General features: G+C 44.3%; 1 protein-coding gene across 1 annotated transcript in view; it reads left to right on the forward strand.

The window, feature by feature from the left end:
- The first annotated feature begins 509 nt into the window (after nucleotides 1-509).
- ttc7a (tetratricopeptide repeat domain 7A) overlaps nucleotides 510-17391 on the forward strand; it is a 37683-nt gene continuing 20801 nt past the window's right edge. Inside the window, exons 1-11 of the mRNA XM_071540678.1 lie at nucleotides 510-678; nucleotides 2916-3079; nucleotides 3648-3816; nucleotides 8009-8139; nucleotides 8432-8556; nucleotides 9578-9656; nucleotides 10392-10561; nucleotides 12341-12404; nucleotides 12665-12802; nucleotides 14265-14348; nucleotides 15413-15517. Coding sequence (XP_071396779.1) covers nucleotides 549-678; nucleotides 2916-3079; nucleotides 3648-3816; nucleotides 8009-8139; nucleotides 8432-8556; nucleotides 9578-9656; nucleotides 10392-10561; nucleotides 12341-12404; nucleotides 12665-12802; nucleotides 14265-14348; nucleotides 15413-15517 — 1359 coding nt within the window. The 5' untranslated portion in view covers nucleotides 510-548. The remainder of the gene's footprint in view (nucleotides 679-2915; nucleotides 3080-3647; nucleotides 3817-8008; nucleotides 8140-8431; nucleotides 8557-9577; nucleotides 9657-10391; nucleotides 10562-12340; nucleotides 12405-12664; nucleotides 12803-14264; nucleotides 14349-15412; nucleotides 15518-17391) is intronic.

Consider the following 17391-nt stretch of genomic DNA (forward strand, 5'->3'; position numbering starts at 1 on the left):
AGAAACCTCAGTGTTCCCTTTACAACCATTTCGATTCCATGCAACTTTCGAGACGTAATTGTGTGTGTGATTATAGGATGTAGCCTAGGTGCATTTCCAATCACTGTAAAACACTGAAACCTAGTCCCACACTGAAAAAAAAACCCAGTGTATGTGAAAAAAAGAATAAAGAAAACATAGCACATCCACAAGATTTTATGCCTATCAATAAATAAATATTTCCAATGAATGTCATCTTGCCCACATTTTTTGGGCCAATTTTGAGAAACACATCCAAATATTCTGATGTGTATATGAAATATACTTAATTGCAATATATTCTATTTAGTTATTTACAGTGTATATTTACTATTCTCTTTGTGTTTAAAGATGCTTTTGATGCAGCCTCTCATACTTAATATGATCTTGCCTGTTGCATGTAAAGGGATGCCCCCCCCCCTCCCCCTCTTCCCCTCTTCCTCCCAAGATTACACATTTATTTCTCTTGGTAGTCTGCAGTTACTCCCATCGTGTCCGGGGAGTACAGTCACCACCGGGACAGAGCGCCGATGGCATCCCGGGTCTCCTTCACCCAGTACCGGCTGGAAGCGGAGATCGAGCGCTACCGGGCCGAGTGTCAGTGGGACAAGATGCCGGCGATGATCGACCAGCTGCTGGCCGCGCGGATCCACGAAGACGGTGAGTGCGGTGGCGTTGGTGGTGGTGGTGGTCAGCACCTGGAGGCTCACGTCGCTTCCTGATCCAACCACTGCAAAAAATTATCCACCTCAACAAGCCTTTTAGTCATGTTTAGGCTTAAAATCCTATTTCTCCTAAAGCAAGTGCGGGGAAAACTTCTGCCAATTTTTCAGCTGTTTCTAACGCAGTTTCACTCAAACAAGTGTCAAACTTCTTGGGGGAAAAAAACAGTATTCACTGGTATCAAGAAATGACACTTGATTCGAGCAGTGCCTGATTTACAGTGGAAACAAGCGGAGTTATCTCACCCCATTTGCAGATTTCTTTTCACTTCTTTTAAGAAAAATACGATTTTAAGACTCAATTTAAGACAAGACTACTTGTTAAGGTGGATACTTTTTGCAGTGCAGGGATTGCACTGTTCACAAGTTGGACTTTAGACTCTCTCAGTGAGATCAAGGAGGCAACTGTACTGGAGAAGTCTTCAGTTTGACGCTGCCAAAACATAAGTTGTATGTCTCAGTGGGGTCAGACCAGGGGTCAGCAGAGGGGGCTGCAAGGGGGCTCCAACAAAATGAGGAATAGTTTAATTTCACTGTTAGAAGTTTACACACTGTGCACAATGAGAGAGTGTATAAGAGTGACTGTTTTGATTATAGAGATCACTTTCCACTTTGTTCTTATCTCTCCTTCTACAGCATAGAAAGTGATCATATAACAACAAATATCTTCTCAGTTGGGCTTTCTTGGGACAAAATCTCATAATATTATGACGTAATATAATATTATAACATATATATGTCTGTGGTCTAATGCCTATATATTTAAAGGTCTTTGAAATGAAAAAGTCTGGAAACCCCCTGGTATGTCTCATGTTGTTAAGGCATTAAATGGCAAAACAAGATATTCCTGCTAATGGCCAACGCAGCCCATTCACTGCATGTCTTTGCCCTTGAAATTATTGCACATTATACATGTGCTCAAACAATGTGTGCAAACAGAGTTATCATAATGTGCCTCATAAGGCATTACCTTGGTAAGTCGCTAATGCACCTGCCTCCTCCCCTCACCTTAGCAAAGTAAATATGGGCTGAGGTGACGTGACCGGACCGAGCCACTGCAGCAGGCCGGCAGAGTCTGACCGGCCCTTTCTCCCCGACTGCACCTGCACTCAAGTGTTAAATCAATGTGCTATCGGTGTGTACATAGTTCACATTAATCCTAGCTGCTCTGACGTTCAGGCTTTATGGAAGGACTGATGCACCGCTAGTTTTAGATTTTTCTTTGAAGTGACTCTGACTCCTTGCCAGGTGAAGCTAGGGTGAAAGAAAACATCCTCACATGGTAAATGCACAAATTAAAGTGAAATCACCAAAAACACCAAAAAAAAGTCAATTGCAGCATTCATCTCCAAATAACTCCTGGTATGCAACATCAGAGACTGATGAGATGTAACAGTGCAAGAGAATCCAAGGGTGTTTTTTTTTTCCCTTTAATACCTTTGATTAAACTTGCTGAAGTGAAGCCATGAATATTCCTACACCACCATTTACCTCCTGCGTACTTCATGGCAGCGGTGGGTCTTTCTAAAGGCGAGGCGACATCTCTTCTGAAATCATTAACCGGCTCCTACTGTACTGAAACATGTGTTTTATTTATCCCTCACCTTCCCCTCACTGATAGCTCCGGCCTTGGCTAACGCTGATAAAACCGACAGGCAAATATGTCAAGTATAACAGATCGTAAACACCGGCCGCAGACTTGGCGTCAGAACACACACACACAAGACAGGAAGAAGCTAAACAGGAAGGCTTTAATCCACAGCGATGTGTACACAACAAGGGAAGTTTACTACTGGACACTGCCTTGGATCTGAAGGCCCAGTCAGAACAGACTGGCTTTATGTTTTACTGACTGTTTCATCTAACATAGCTTGATCCAGCGGAGGCAGACATGTGGCATGGGTGGCTCTATCATCATCATATGATCGCAGTGTTAAGGCTATTTCAAGGAAAGTTAATAAGGAAATGGAAACTGGTTTTTCCAAATAGAGTTGTGGAGTCTGGTGTATTTTAACTGCTCTCGCTCAGTTGGTGGGAAATGATGTTTTTAATGGACTGTGGAGGGTTTGCTTTGGCTACAGAGACAAATGACCTGTGACCCCCAACTCAAACCTACTCCTCCACTCCTACCGACTCTGTTAACTCTTTAACTTTTAAACCCCCCCCCTCCCCCAGATGACTACGGGACGCTGCTACTGGCCGAGGCGCTGCTGGAGGAGTGCCTGCAGGAAAACACGGACCTATTACGGAGCTCCACACCTCTGATGGACAAGACCCAGCCCAAGCTGTCCCGGGCCAAAGGCCACCTCAACACCATCCTGAGCCGGGGCCGCCTAACAGTCAGTCAGAGGGCTAATCTGGTTTCTCTCAGCCCATTCCGGCTCTCTCCTTCATTCTTATTTTCTGTTTTCATTCTGAAGCTTATTTTATTTATTTAACCTTTTTTAATCTATTTTGAAGGGAAATCTGGCTGAGAAAGCAATAGAGGTTGTAGGCAACAACACATAACAATATGCAAAAGCAAAATACATACATTTGTACAAGGGAGTAGGCTTTCCACTGTCTAATAATACTTACCGTATGCTAACACTAATACTGATACTAATACTAATGTTACATCACTTTTCAAAACAGACTTACAAAGTGCTTCACAGTCAGTAAAATAAAAAAATAAATACATTAAATACAATGAATGAAACAGTAAATAAATACAAGCAAATATAAAGCAATAGAAGCAGAAACAGAAATAAAAATTTAATAAAAAAGTGCCTTTAATTTTTCTTTTCCATTCTATATAAACTCTCCTTGTTCTCTTGCCTCACAGACTCACACATTTAAATTGAAAGGGTTTATGAAGTTTCCCGAAGAGATAGATAGATGACCGTCTGGTTCCCTCTCTCCCTCCAGCCCAGGTACTTGAATGAGGCTCTGCTGCTGATGGCCAAGGTCCACTACGTCCAGGGTCGCTACCGGGACGCCCAGGGCATGTGTGCCAGGGTGGGGATCGAGGAACTGACTCATGACGACCAGCCCACCTACCACCTACGCCTGCTGGCTGAGGCTTTCGTCATCAAAGGTACCCAAGGAAAAAAATCGCATGCATAACGATGTCAGAGGCATTGCAATATCCTCTTTGCAACAGGAAGCAACAGGCTTTATGGGAAATGTAGTCTTACTTTTGAGAAATACCAGCACTAACAATGGCACTGGTGTGAGATAGAGGCTACCAATCATCTTGATCATGGTCTTGTTTGTTTACAGCAATTATACTAAGGTGCCACAATTATTCTGACAGTTGATGATGTCTGCCAATCTGATGTTTGAAAAAGCCACAGGTCGCACCTTTAATACAAAGAAAATGGAGAGCAAATTATATTTAGCCTGGGTTGGTTATGCATTCCTGCCTCCTGCCTCCCACACAGCTGTCTGCAGGGCGTCTGAACAGTCTGCAGGCACAGAGACACCGGCCAACTAAATGAGGATCAAAACTGTTTATTAGAAGAGGGATTCAACCCACAACACCTCCATGAGGACACCCTGGTGCTTTAGAGTACTTTGTATATAGAGACAACTAGTGTGTGTAACAAGAAAAAATGCATGGTGTTATTTAGGGTTAGACTGATATATAAGTTTGCAGATATCTGAGGCATTTATTAAAAATCAGATATCAGCCAGTGTGGTCCACCTCTGATATGATGCAGTAGTTTGAGCATATTTACTGTACAATTGATCAATACTACTGGTTGTCTATGGGAAGCCCTTGACCTGAAATAAGCCATAATGTAAAATTTTTATCAGATTCCACACAAATATACATAAATATTGTTGTCCTGAGTAAACCTTGTAACTCCAGCCTTGGTGATTTTCATGTTTTAACATCAGTTGAAGGATTCCGTGCTCCGTCTGGGTTGAGAAAATTCTATCACCAGTAGTCTGTTGAATCCCTTTCAAAACCCCATTGCATGAACTCAACAAGTCAAGGATGATCAAGCTGTAAACAAGGCTGTTTTTCTTTGTTCCTTATTTTTTTTGTTTATTATTAGTACTAGTGTCATCCTGGGTTTCAGTGGAGAGTTTTAGTGTCCCATGAAGGTCTAAATGCTGTTTCAGAGGCTTTTCCACCCTGACAAGAATACAATTCTGTTGGAAACACTGAATACTGCACATTTTGGAAAGAAGCTGTCATTTAAGGATACTGAATATTGGCACGAATATCAGTTTAAATCAAAAACATATCAGCATCGGCCTTCAAAAACCCATGTCCACAGAACCCTTTGTGTTACTCATCACCAGGATCCCAGACTTTTCCGACGCCACGCATACTGTGTGGAAATTGTCTCTCCTGACATTTCGCAACCTTGCGGTGCAGAGTCTACATTTATAGCAGATCTCATTTTCTAACCCACGAGCCTACCTCTCAGCTCTAAGTAAGGCAGAGGCAGCAGCAGCGAGGACGGGCATGTTTCCCCCGCAGAACACCGCAGGCGAGTTTGAACAGCTCCCCGCGTAGATTTCCTCCATGATAGAATTCCTAATCCCCTCGGAAGGAGTTATTACAGGCCTAAAACGACAATGACCCTGTATGGGTTTGGAAGTGGAGATGGAAGGGGCGGGGAGCTGCTGAAATGCAATCTCGTCCAAATGAATGTAACGTGCCTGGAAAACATCAGCTTGATTGGACAGGGACTCTTGTGAGTGGAGAACCGGCCAGTGGATGAGACTGATTGTCTTATTTAGTCCAGTAATGTAAAAAGGGAACTTTGAAAATCAGGTTTCTCTCTCTCTGCCTGTGCGAGCGTCTATCCCGAAGACAACTACGGGGAGTAATTACTTCTAAAATAGGAGTAAATGCAGAATATAGTCAGATCGAGGAATGTAATAAAAGCCGACTCCTTTGGGAGTAGCTTCACTGGAGCTATTTTGTCTCCTGGTGCTTTTCCAGGCAGATGGCGTTTTAAAAACCTGATGCTTGCGAGTCATCCGACTTTGTGTCCAGGAATTACACTGTTAAGACGAGTCGCCTATTGCTCACGGTCACACGCACACACACACACACACACACACACGCACACGCTGGTTTAAGTGCAGGGAGCAACAATAAATGGAATTTCCCTGGCAAGATATTTAAGGAGTCGCTTTACAAATGTGCTTCTCCAGTCAGATGTGATGTTGTGTTTAGTACACAGATTCTAGTCTCTGTTTTGACTCATTAGAAGCCAGCATTATGAAAGGTCAAAGGTCAACTCTACAGAATAGTGTCCAAAGTCCTTGCATGACACTGGATAATCATGTTGAAACAGTGCTACTTATCATTATCATCATGAGTGTCATTACACTCCTTCCATCCTGATAATTGACAATGATCTCATCCCTCAGTCTGCTCTTAAAACTGACGAGAAACTTATTAACTGTCATATTTTAATTCCACTTGATTATTTTGAAACCCACTGGATGATATTTACAGCGGATTGTTATGATAGACTGTCGGCGTTCCTCCATTTCCGAGAGGCCACATGAGCGGGCAGGTCCTATGGGACTCGCTCTGACGTGCCGGAGCCTTCGCACAGTTCCCTTCCACTGTTTTTCCGTCTACATGGTTGCATATTGTTGTGGGAAATGAAGTCAGATCGGAATATTTGGATGGTGATGCCTTGTCTATTGGCAGCTGTCTGCTTATTTGATTAGGCCTGGCGTCTGGCCTGGGACTCCTGTCCCTCGCGGGCTTCCTGCAGTCCGGGAGGTTCCTGCTCCCGCCAGTTATTTATACCAATAAGTCCACTAACTGACATCAGACCAGGCATCTGGACCACGACTGTCCTGCTCAGTGCTTCCTCTGGATTGGTTCAGCGGTAGTGCATCCGCCACCACAGCGAGGATGATGGATGTTCTAAAAAAAAATGTCTTTATTGGTACAGAAAAAAACGTGTTTTGGCAGAAACCTGAACCAGTTTGTTCTTCCTTTCTACCCTTTTCTGGTTCTCACACTTTGGTTGTAAGGTTCATGAAGGTAATGACAGTTTTATTCTTCTTGCGAAATTAAAATAACAATATGTAACATTTTTTTCCTATGATGACGTATCCAAACAGCCGAAAGTAAAATTCCCCCCAAACTAACCCTAACCTGCTAAATATAATTACAGAGCAAACACTGACCCCACCACCTCCAGTAATAACATCTGCACTGTAGCAAGCAGCTTATGTTTTCTCACCCGAGCTTATCTTGACCAAGCTTATCAGTATTTATATAGAAAGTTATCACTTATTTTTCCATTATTTTATTTAATCAAAGGCATTTGTTTGCTCAGCTCACTCCAGCTGGGGTGTGTTTTCTTTCTTTTCCCATCACATGAAACTCACACTTTTTCAATCCCATACTGCTGCAAGGCAAAACACTGTTATTATAAATCAATTGCAAACTGTAACCCTTACTGCATTCTTATTGTAAATGCCATTGTACTGTTGAAACAATTATCTATTAATTGTCATAAATTAAACACTGATGGAATGATATACAGTACAGCGAGATATACTGACACACAAGTGCAAAGTGATGCCATTGTTCATATATTTAGAAATAATTTCTTACATGTAGTCTGTTTAACCTTAAATCACTGCCACAGAGGTTTTGTCAGGTCAAACTTTGATTCATGATTCTTGCACATTTCAAATTCCATGACTATTCCAGGAAATACAGTGTATTTGCCATGATCAATATATGTTCAAATGCTACATTCTTAGTTGAATGGCTGATTTGAATTCCCACTCTTGTCTTGTTTTGGCTCAGTACAGTTCACTGAGGGACAGGAATTGTGTTATTTAGGTTATTATGGCCTCAAACATAGCTAGATCTCCCTGGGGCCAGCCGGCCATAAACACAAGCAAAATTACATAACAAATGACAAAATTACAACCATTACTGAGAAATTGTTTTTGACATTTCCATCTCATTTCCCAGTCTCATTGGGATAGGCATCATCTTCCATAACTAATGCTAAAGTGTCCGGCAGAGTGGATAAACCATCATTTACCGGGATTTTTCTGGTAGCTGATGATAATTTTTCACACTGGTGCAGGTGTGCAGAAGTTTTGTTTTAGAAAGATAGTGTATCATAATCCATAATGTGGCTTTAGACACATTTGAGGCAGTTGGGATTTGAACTTGGACACTTGGACACTCAGGGACAAAAATGACCCGGTCCAAGCCCTGCCAATCCACATATTCACATTCTTCTACCTCATCATCCTCATCATCCTCATCTGTCCTTCAGGTCTGTCTCTGGACCACCAGACAGTGTCGGCGGTGTCTCGTGTTCGCCTGTCAGAGAGGGAGGAGGAGAGTCTGTCCTGTTACCTCAGAGCCTGCGACGCCGCTCTGGCCTACCTGCAGGAGCTGGATAAGGTGGGTTCATACAGATGTATACGTGTGTGTGCATGTGTGTGTTTTAGCAACAATACCAAACATCAAAATGTGTGTTTTGTGTGTATTTAAGTACAGTATGTTGTCAGAGAAGGTTGCATGGGTGTTGCAGTCTCTTCACTGCTTGTGGGTCAGGAGGTCATAGGTTGACAATTTACAGTCGGCATTAGTTTTTTTTAGTTTTTTTACATTTCAGTTTGGCTTCAAGCAGCTTTTAGAATACATTTTCTATTTTTTTTTTTTTGTATTAATCTTGTTGTGGGTGTTTGGTCAGATGGTGATGACGCCCCACACCAAGACAGCCAAGGCCAGCCTGCTTCCTCCACCTGCGGACATCGACCTGGGCTACTTCCAGCAGGCGGCACTACAGAGCGCTTACCTTTGTCTGCTGCACAGAGGGTGAGTCTACGAGCCTGCACACACACACACACACACACACACACTGCAGTCTCACATCTGCAGTGTCTGTTCGCTCTTATCTGCATTCAAGTCCTTTGCTGCTCTACCTGTTCTGTTCAAGTGCTTTTTAAATAAATTTGACATGAAAAATAAGTTTGGCATATAGAGTATTCCCACCTAATCACTTAAATACTATTGACTTATACTGGATGTTAGACTGACAGTATACTGACAGTGACACCCACCTCATTAACCACCACTACACCACTGATGGGCCGGGAACACCTCCTGTCATGTCTTCCCCTAAATCTGACAGCTAACAAGGGGGATGCATGTAAAGAAATTGCTTTACCTCAACAGATACCCTACTTTCCACATACAGATTCTCTCTTTTCAGTTTTATGTAAGTATTGTCACTTGTTTCTTGTCACACATCACCGGTTTTGCAGTGTCTGTAATGCCTCTGCCTGTCTGTTCATTCTTGTCTGCGACGGAGGAAACCTTGGGCTTTGTCATCCAGTCCTGTTTTAGAAAGCGAGGAGGAGGGGAAAACGGATGAAAAGCATTTTTAGCACCACTTGACCTCGGTGCTCCAGAGATGCACTTCGGCTTGCGGCCAGCAGGTGTCAGTGTTGCTCTTCCAATTAAACAGTATTTGAATTACCGGTGGTTTAAACTGGACTCGCTCCACTGATTGCAAGCAGAAAGCACAGTGGGGCTGAGTAACTATTCCCTATGTTTTTTCCGAGTCTTGAGGTTGGGTAACATGTGAAGAAGTGAGACTGACAGCACTATTGTTCAGCAAGGCTCCATATCATACTGTACTACTGTACCATAGTAAACACTATAGAATGACATGGACACTGTGCTATCTGCTCTCCTATCTGCTATATCGCGTGTCTGTCGGCTTCTCCTTTACTGTATTATTTTCCCATACCATGCCCTCACATCCTATACATCACGCTCATCCAGTGCATGCATTTGTTTTGTGTGTGTGTGTGTGTGTGTGTCTGCGTGTTAGTCATCTGGCGCAGGGTGCCCACCAATTGCGTAGGGTCCTCAGAGTGGTGGAGTCACGAGGATCTCAGAGCTTCAGGAAGGTGAGGGGGTCACACACATACACACACACACACACACACACACAGACACACACACACACACAAGCGCTTGTTTGCATTGTGAGCTGCCAAGCATCCTCTAGTCTACAGTGTATTCATGCACTCCCATTCCGCAATGTCTCCTACACTAAATTTTCACCCACTATACTGTTTTCAAAGTAATAACCCAAGTTTTTGGTAGATGTCCCGTTGGTCAGCTTACTCATTAAGAGAACATAGACACCAAAATCATCCATGTGTCCCTGGTGGATCGTTGGCTCCAAGCTAACACTTAAGCATACGCTATGTTGAGTGATAGTAGGCCATAAGCATTATCTCAAAAGTTAGAAAATGAAAACTTGTAGCAGCTATTGTGGGACTACTTTTCCTGTTCCTATAGGAAGTGAATGTGGTGGTAGACTGAATACAGCTAAAAATCACAGCACAGTATGTATGAATACGTGGTTACTCACACAAAATAGTTCCAAAAATAAACCTGGCTACATGAGCTATATTGAGTTCATGATGTTTACTTTATTAAATATATGAATCAGGCCATATAATAAAAGCCACTTACAACTGTATATTACTGAAAGGTCAGTCTTCTTACTTTGCATAATGCTAGTCACATACTATCAATTGATTTTGATATCTATGTTCTCATAATTACTAACATGCCAATCTCCCACAAATATGCTGTATTCCTTCAATGCATTGTGTGTGCATTGTGCATGCTAGTCTGCAGCGAGGAAGTTAGCGGAGGTGCTGTTGAGCTCGGTGAGTGAGGACAGCTACTGGCCCCCGCTGGGCCCCCCACCCTCGGCCTGGCTCCACAGAGAGGGGGCCGCCGCCTCCAAAGACGCCATCTACCCCACCATCAAACCACCTCAACGCTACTCCACTGACGGGTTTGACCGTCCTTTATTTTGTTTTTCTGTTTTGCAATTTCTCTCTCGTTTCTGTCTTTTTATTGTCCTGTCTTATCTTACATTCTACCTGTCTTAATCCTCTCATTTTCTTTCTTTTTCTTTGTGAGATGAGCTGAGATAAGATAACATGACATTACATAACATGATGTAACAACATACTGTAACATATCATAACATCACATCGCATTGCATAACACGGTGTAGTGTAGACTAGCATATTGTAACCCAATATAATACAATGTAATGTAACGGAACCTAATATCGCAACCCATAACGTAGCATAGCATAGCATAACATAGCATAGCATAGCATAGCATAGGATAACATAGCATAACATAACATAGCATAGCATAGCATAGGATAACATAGCATAACATAGCATAGCATAGCATAACATAAGATAGCATAGCATAACATAAGGTAACATAGCATAGCATAGCATAACATAAGATAATATAGCATAGCATAACATAGCATAACATAACATAGCCTAACATAGCATAGCATAGCATAGCATAACATAACATAAAATAACATAGCATAACATAGCATAGCATAGCATAACATAACATAACATAACATAACATAGCATAACATAGCGTAACGTAACGCAACGTAATGTAATGTAATGTAATGTAATGTAATGTAAGGTAACGTGCTATATTATGTTATCTTATGTTATGTTAGCTTATCTTATCTTAACATCACATTGCTGTTATGCATTGCGATGCTACGCTGTTATGCTACGCTGTTATGCTACGCTATGTTATACTACGCTATGTTATACTATGCTATGTTATACTATGCTATGTTATACTATGCTATGTTATGCTACACTATGTTATGTTGCATAACTTAACATAATGTAACATAACATTGCATTGTATTTCATTGCAACGAATGCCGTGACATAACGTAAGATACCATAGCATAACATAACATGAGTTAAGATTATACTTCATTTGTCCCCTAAAGCAAGACATTCACAGGGCATAAAAATACATTGCACAGCCCTGGCATCAGAAACACGGTTATCTGCATCAGCACAAAAAGCTGGATCGTCCTCTCCATGCCTCGTCTCTGCATTTCCTTCTTTGCAGGGATCCTGTGCTCATTTCTGAGGCCCTGCGAGCCATACTTAGTCACCGCCACATGACTAATCCAGCCCACACTATCATAAGTGAAGATCTAAATCCATGTCTGAGATTAGAAGAAGAGGAGGAACAGGAGAATTCACCCTGAGGAATAGCTGTACTTTAGTATTGTTCATCGCTTTTGTCATCACGCTTTTCAAAGGCTGCGATAGTGTCTGGTAAATGTGTCCTTTTAGAGGCAACCAGAGAGGGGAGAGAAGCAGGTGTGTGTGTCTGTGTGTGTGTGTGTGTGTGTGTGTGTGTAGGGGGCGTGGGGTGTTAGAAGAAGAGAAAGTGAAAAATGAAGAGAAAGTGACGAATGAGAGGGATGGGAGAGGTGGAGATGAAATGGAGGAGAAAGAAATGAAGGAGGCGGTGTGTCAAAGTGGACTCTGGAGGAGATTGTGTGTGTGTGTGTGTGTGTGTGTGTGTCATCTGAGAGAGCGCTGGTGTAGTGATACACCCCGGGTGGTCCGGGTTGTGTTACAGCACCACAGGTGAAACAGAAACTAGACACTCTCGCTGATCTACCCCTGGAATAGCAATGTGTGTGTGTGTGTGCGTGCGTGTGTGTGTGTGACTTCCTGTTCCTGGTGCTATTTCCTGTTTCCTGTGTCCCGGGCAGCTGCTTCTGTCCTCAGGACGTGGTGGAGGAGGCCGTGTTGCTGCTGCTCATCACAGAGTCCATGGTGAGACACGCACACACACACACACACACACACACACACACACACACTGTCCTCTCTCTCGTATTACATCCCCATTTGCATCCTTTTTGCTGCCAGAACACATTTAAACGGACGACGCTGCAGCTGTGAAATCTTACCACCGTTCCCTTCCTTAGACTTCCTCTTCTTCCTCCTCCTCTCCCTCCTCCTCTCCCCCACCTCCTCCTCCTCCTCCTCCTCTTCCTTTTCCTCTTCCTCACTCAGCGTCTCTGTGCGTCCAGGCCAGCGGCGAGGCGGTGATCAGCCGGGCGCCGGACCAGGCCGAGGCGCGCCAGGCCAGCCTGCAGGACGCCACCTCCGTCTACGACCTGCTCAGCATCGGCATGGCCAGGAGGGGGCAGTATGCCATGCTGTCTGAGGTGGGCCAGCACACACTCACACACACACACACACACACACACACACACACACACACACTATGCTGGAGGTCTGAGGGGAGGGGAGAGAGAGAGAGAGAGAGAGAGAGATGCGCTAGTGAGAGCTTTGCCTTTGCCAAACTTTTTAATGAATGTCCTTGTCACTTTGAGCGAGGGGATTATGTGTCTTTCTCTCTCTCGCTGTCTGCCTGCGCCGCTCTCTCTCTCTCTCTCTCTCTCTCTCTCTCTCTCTCTCTCTCTCTCTCTCTCTCTTTCTGTCTGTCTGTCTCAGCATCCCCGTCTCTCCGTCTGTCTTTTTCTATTTCCACCTCCACCGCTCTCTCCTGCCACCACCTTATTCACCTCCTTCCCAGTGAAAAACCTCTCTCCATCCTCTCTCTCTCTCTCTCTCTCCCTCTCTGTCTCTCTCTCCTTCCTCTGTCTTGCACACTTTCTGATTCCCAGGTTCCGCTCCCTTCTTCTCACTTTCTGTCAGTAGGAGTATTCATGAGCTGTGTACCCCCCCCCCCCCTCAGGTGAAGTCTAACTGGATGTGGGGAGTGGAGGGGAGGGGTGCGGGGTGCGGGGGGGTGGACAATGTGAATCTAGTCTAAGCTCACAATAGTCTCCTCTCACAGGGTTTGTCTGCCTGTCTGACTGAGGCATCACTAGCATCAGTTATTTTATAGCAAGTGCACACACACACACACACACACACACACACACACACACACACACACACACACACTGAAGGTTGGTAGGCTCCAACTATGGTTAGAACAGTGTGTTTGCCAATTTATGGGGCCAATATATCAGCCAGTCAGTGTCATCCACCACTGATATGATGGATATGATGTAGTTTGAGTTTTCACATACCCTGAAAATAATAAAATTCAGGGAGAAACGCTGCATCCTAGTAACTTTTTGGCATGAAAATCAAAAAGATTTGGAATATCAGCACAAAAATATCAGCTATTGGCACTTTTAAATCCAAACATATCGGTGTCATATCACCCTTCAAAAAACCATATCAGTCGAACCCTGCTTCCAGCTCTTCACCCAGCCTGAACCCAGGCTTTCCTGACTTGATGTGAAAATTGGATCCCTCAAGAAATCCCATATCAAGCTGAACTGCCTGTAATAATATCTATAGTTATTTTGAAAATGAAAGACTCCTGCTGACAGTTGGACTTCATTCAAGCTGCTGTGAAATCCATACTACGACGTATAGCTGTGAGAATCAGCTCCATTTCTGTCATTGAAAATAGTATTTACCCTATAGGTGAACAATGTGAACACCCACTTTTCATGTACTTCAAATGCTGGGGTCAAAGGGATTTTATGAGCTCAGTAGGGGGGTGACCTTCCCGAACAGGTTGGGACCCTCTGCCTTAACCTATACATACACATCCTAGAAGCACCCAATATAGAATATATGTGCATCTGTGTGTGTTTCTCCTCACAGTGTTTGGAGCGAGCCATGAAGTTTTCATTCAACGAGTTCCACCTCTGGCACCAGCTGGGCCTGTCACTCATGGCGGCCGGGAAGGTGAGCTCATTTCTCCTTATATACCCCCAACACCCAGCCACCCACACCCACACCCACACCCACCACACACACACACACACACACACACACACACACACACCCCAAGAAGACATCCATCTTCCATGCCCCTGTCCCATACGTCACTCCAGCGCTTCTTCCTCCCTCCCTCCGCTGACCAGACCTGGATCAGAGAGTATTCACAAATAATTCTTAGCGTTTGATTTAAACTGCTTGGAATACCAGATGGGTGGGGTTTAACTGCATTGGGACAGTTCAGATACTGTGAATTGATAATTAACAAAATTACAAAAGAGTGTACTAAAAGGACGTTTAAATACCCTACATATCTAACCCGTCTAGTACTCATTGTATTGTCCTGTGTGGCAACACCCCACCCCCATCTGCTACTCCAAACACTAATACTATTTAACCCAGATTTTCAGCTAAATGAAGCTAAATACCATCACTGGCCTGAAGGATACAGTAATGTTAGAAAGCTACTGGACATTCTTCAAATGGGACAACTGGAATCCTCAGGAGGAGCTGGAATAGCTTAGCAATACCTCTCTCTCTCCCTCTCTCTCTCTCTCTCTCTCACTCTCTCCCTCTGTGTGTGTGTGTGTGTGTGTGTGCCCATGTGTGTGACAGGAAAATTGATCTGGGTTGCAGGATAAAGTGACAGTGCAGATCAATGGAGAGCTCTAGAAATAGGCTGCTCCCTAGAAGGAGAAGGGGCCGCCTCGGTGTCGTCAGATCCGCTTCTATTTAGGGCCAGCCGGGGCGTGTGTGTGTGTGTGTGCATGTGCACGTGTGTGCGCGTGCGCGTGCACGTGGTCCATTAATGATTGACCTACATATATTAAGTGACTGTGTGTCTAAGTGACTCTATTAGGGCTGCGTAAGGACAGTCGATGTGTGTTTGATACACTCTCTTAACAGTGATCCGTGTCATCTGTGACTGCATGGTGACTGTGGGTGGTGTGTGCATTTTTAATCGCAATTTGTCATTGACTTGTGCATTGGTGTGTGTGTGTGTGTGTGTGTGTGTGTGTGTGTGTGTCCAGGGTGTTGGCGCTGTGTCCGTGTTAAAAGAGTGTGCCAGGATGAGACCAGAGGACCCTTCACTGCCCTTGCTGGCTGCCAAAGTCTGCATCGGCCAGCTGCACTGGGTGAATATTCACACACACACACACACACACACACACACACACACACACACACACATACACATGCATAAACACATGTACGCGCATACACCTGTGCACACATACACAAATACACACACACAGAGTGTTGAGGGTCAGGGTAAAAATCAGAGCAAAGGGGATCGGATGAGCAGCCACATTGTGGATGTGAGCCAGAAATGCTCTTTCTCTCTCTCTCCCTTTTATATCATTATATATTTTCATATCATTATATCAATCAGTATATGAAAATGTCACAGATTGTTACTAAGCTACCAACAGGTTTGAAAAGTTACGCTTTGGCTCAACATCTTGCTTTCTTTACTTCCTCCACTTTTCTTTTCTCACACGCCTGTTACGTGCCACAGCAGAACTGCTTGCGGTACAATCTGGCAGCACATGGATCACTTTACTTTACTAAAAACCATCAGGTCCGGACATTTGGATTCAGTCATGCAGTAGGTGGTATTGATTATGGCACTCCCCAGCACACACACACACACACACACACACTCCCACACACCTTCTGCGTTCACCACTCAACCCTGCATCAGCCACTTCACGTACCCACCCAGTCAATATCAACAGACTTTGGACTCATCGGAAAATGATACAGCAGTATAAAAGTATAAAGGTCCGTATCTCTACAGGATCACAAACATAGCAAGGATCCATTTTCCAGAGGCAATGTTCGGGGCCTTTGGTGGTCTCAGGCCCAAGGGTTAGGGTCTTTGTCCTGTAAGATCGTCCCACTCGAATAAACACGCAAATAAACAAGTTGATAAGCTGAAACGTGAAGATGTAAAGACGTTTCCTCATGGACGGCGGGTTCATAGAATATTTTGTCTACATGATGTGTGTGTGTGTGTGCGCATGAGTGTGTGTACCTTCCACGTGCACGTAAACGGGACGCAGCGTTTTCGAGTCGACAAGCCAACAAGTTCACTCAGGCGGACGCGCATCACCGTGAAGCGCCAGCCAGCTTGGATAGTCCTGGTGTTCATGATCTGGGTATCCAGAGAGAGGGGGGGGGGGGGGGCAGTGAGAGAGAAAGCCACATCAACAGTGGTATTTAGGGGTGAGCGAGGGATGGATGGAGAGAGAGAGAAAGGGGTCAGAGATTAGAAAAGAGGAGCTAACGGGGGCGAATGGAGAGAGCACATCTGTCAGTGGCTGGAGATCATGGCAGGCCGGAGAGACTAAGGAGCTTACAGCCTTAATCACAATGGGACACTATGGCCATAGTGCAGTGGGGCATTACATAAATGGGCCACCATTATCCACCATCAGTGCCACTGGACGGTCTGGACCGTTATCCCCCGCGAGCGACATGTTTTTCTTTTGTTGATTCTCATTGGGCCGGGCCCAGCGGAGGACCAGAGCCTATAGCTGTTTCTGCATGTAAACCTCTTGAACTTTTTTATGCATTTGCCTCAACTGAATGGTTTGCTCTATAGGCGGAGCAGTAAATGAAACCCTATGCCCACATTACAAAAAACGTGCGATTGTCAGTCCCAACGCAAAGCTGCTTTTCTGAAATTCCTGAAGAGCAGGCTTTTGCAGATAGGAGGTTTCCATCTGACGCGTTCTTCCCGTCTCCCCTCAGACCATTCAAGGAAGGAGGGAAAAAAAACAAAAAAAAAACAAACCCTAATCCTCCTAAGATGTTCATGGATGGACCGTGTATTTAAATGACTATGGCTATTGTGTGCGGGCTTTGAACTCGCAAGGACCAGAGGATTCAGAGAAAGAGACATAGAGAGAACAGAGGAGGGAACAGAGGAGGAGGATGAAGGGAGGAAGAGGAGGAGGAGGGGGAGGAAGAGGGGGAGGAGGGGGGGTGTCAAAGCAGCTGCCTT

Source organism: Centroberyx affinis, unplaced genomic scaffold (assembly GCF_046629955.1).
Source record: "Centroberyx affinis isolate AG114_WGS23_722 - 3 ecotype Tasmania unplaced genomic scaffold, CSIRO-AGI_Caff_v1 ptg003708l_1, whole genome shotgun sequence".
NCBI classification, from domain to species: domain Eukaryota; kingdom Metazoa; phylum Chordata; class Actinopteri; order Beryciformes; family Berycidae; genus Centroberyx; species Centroberyx affinis.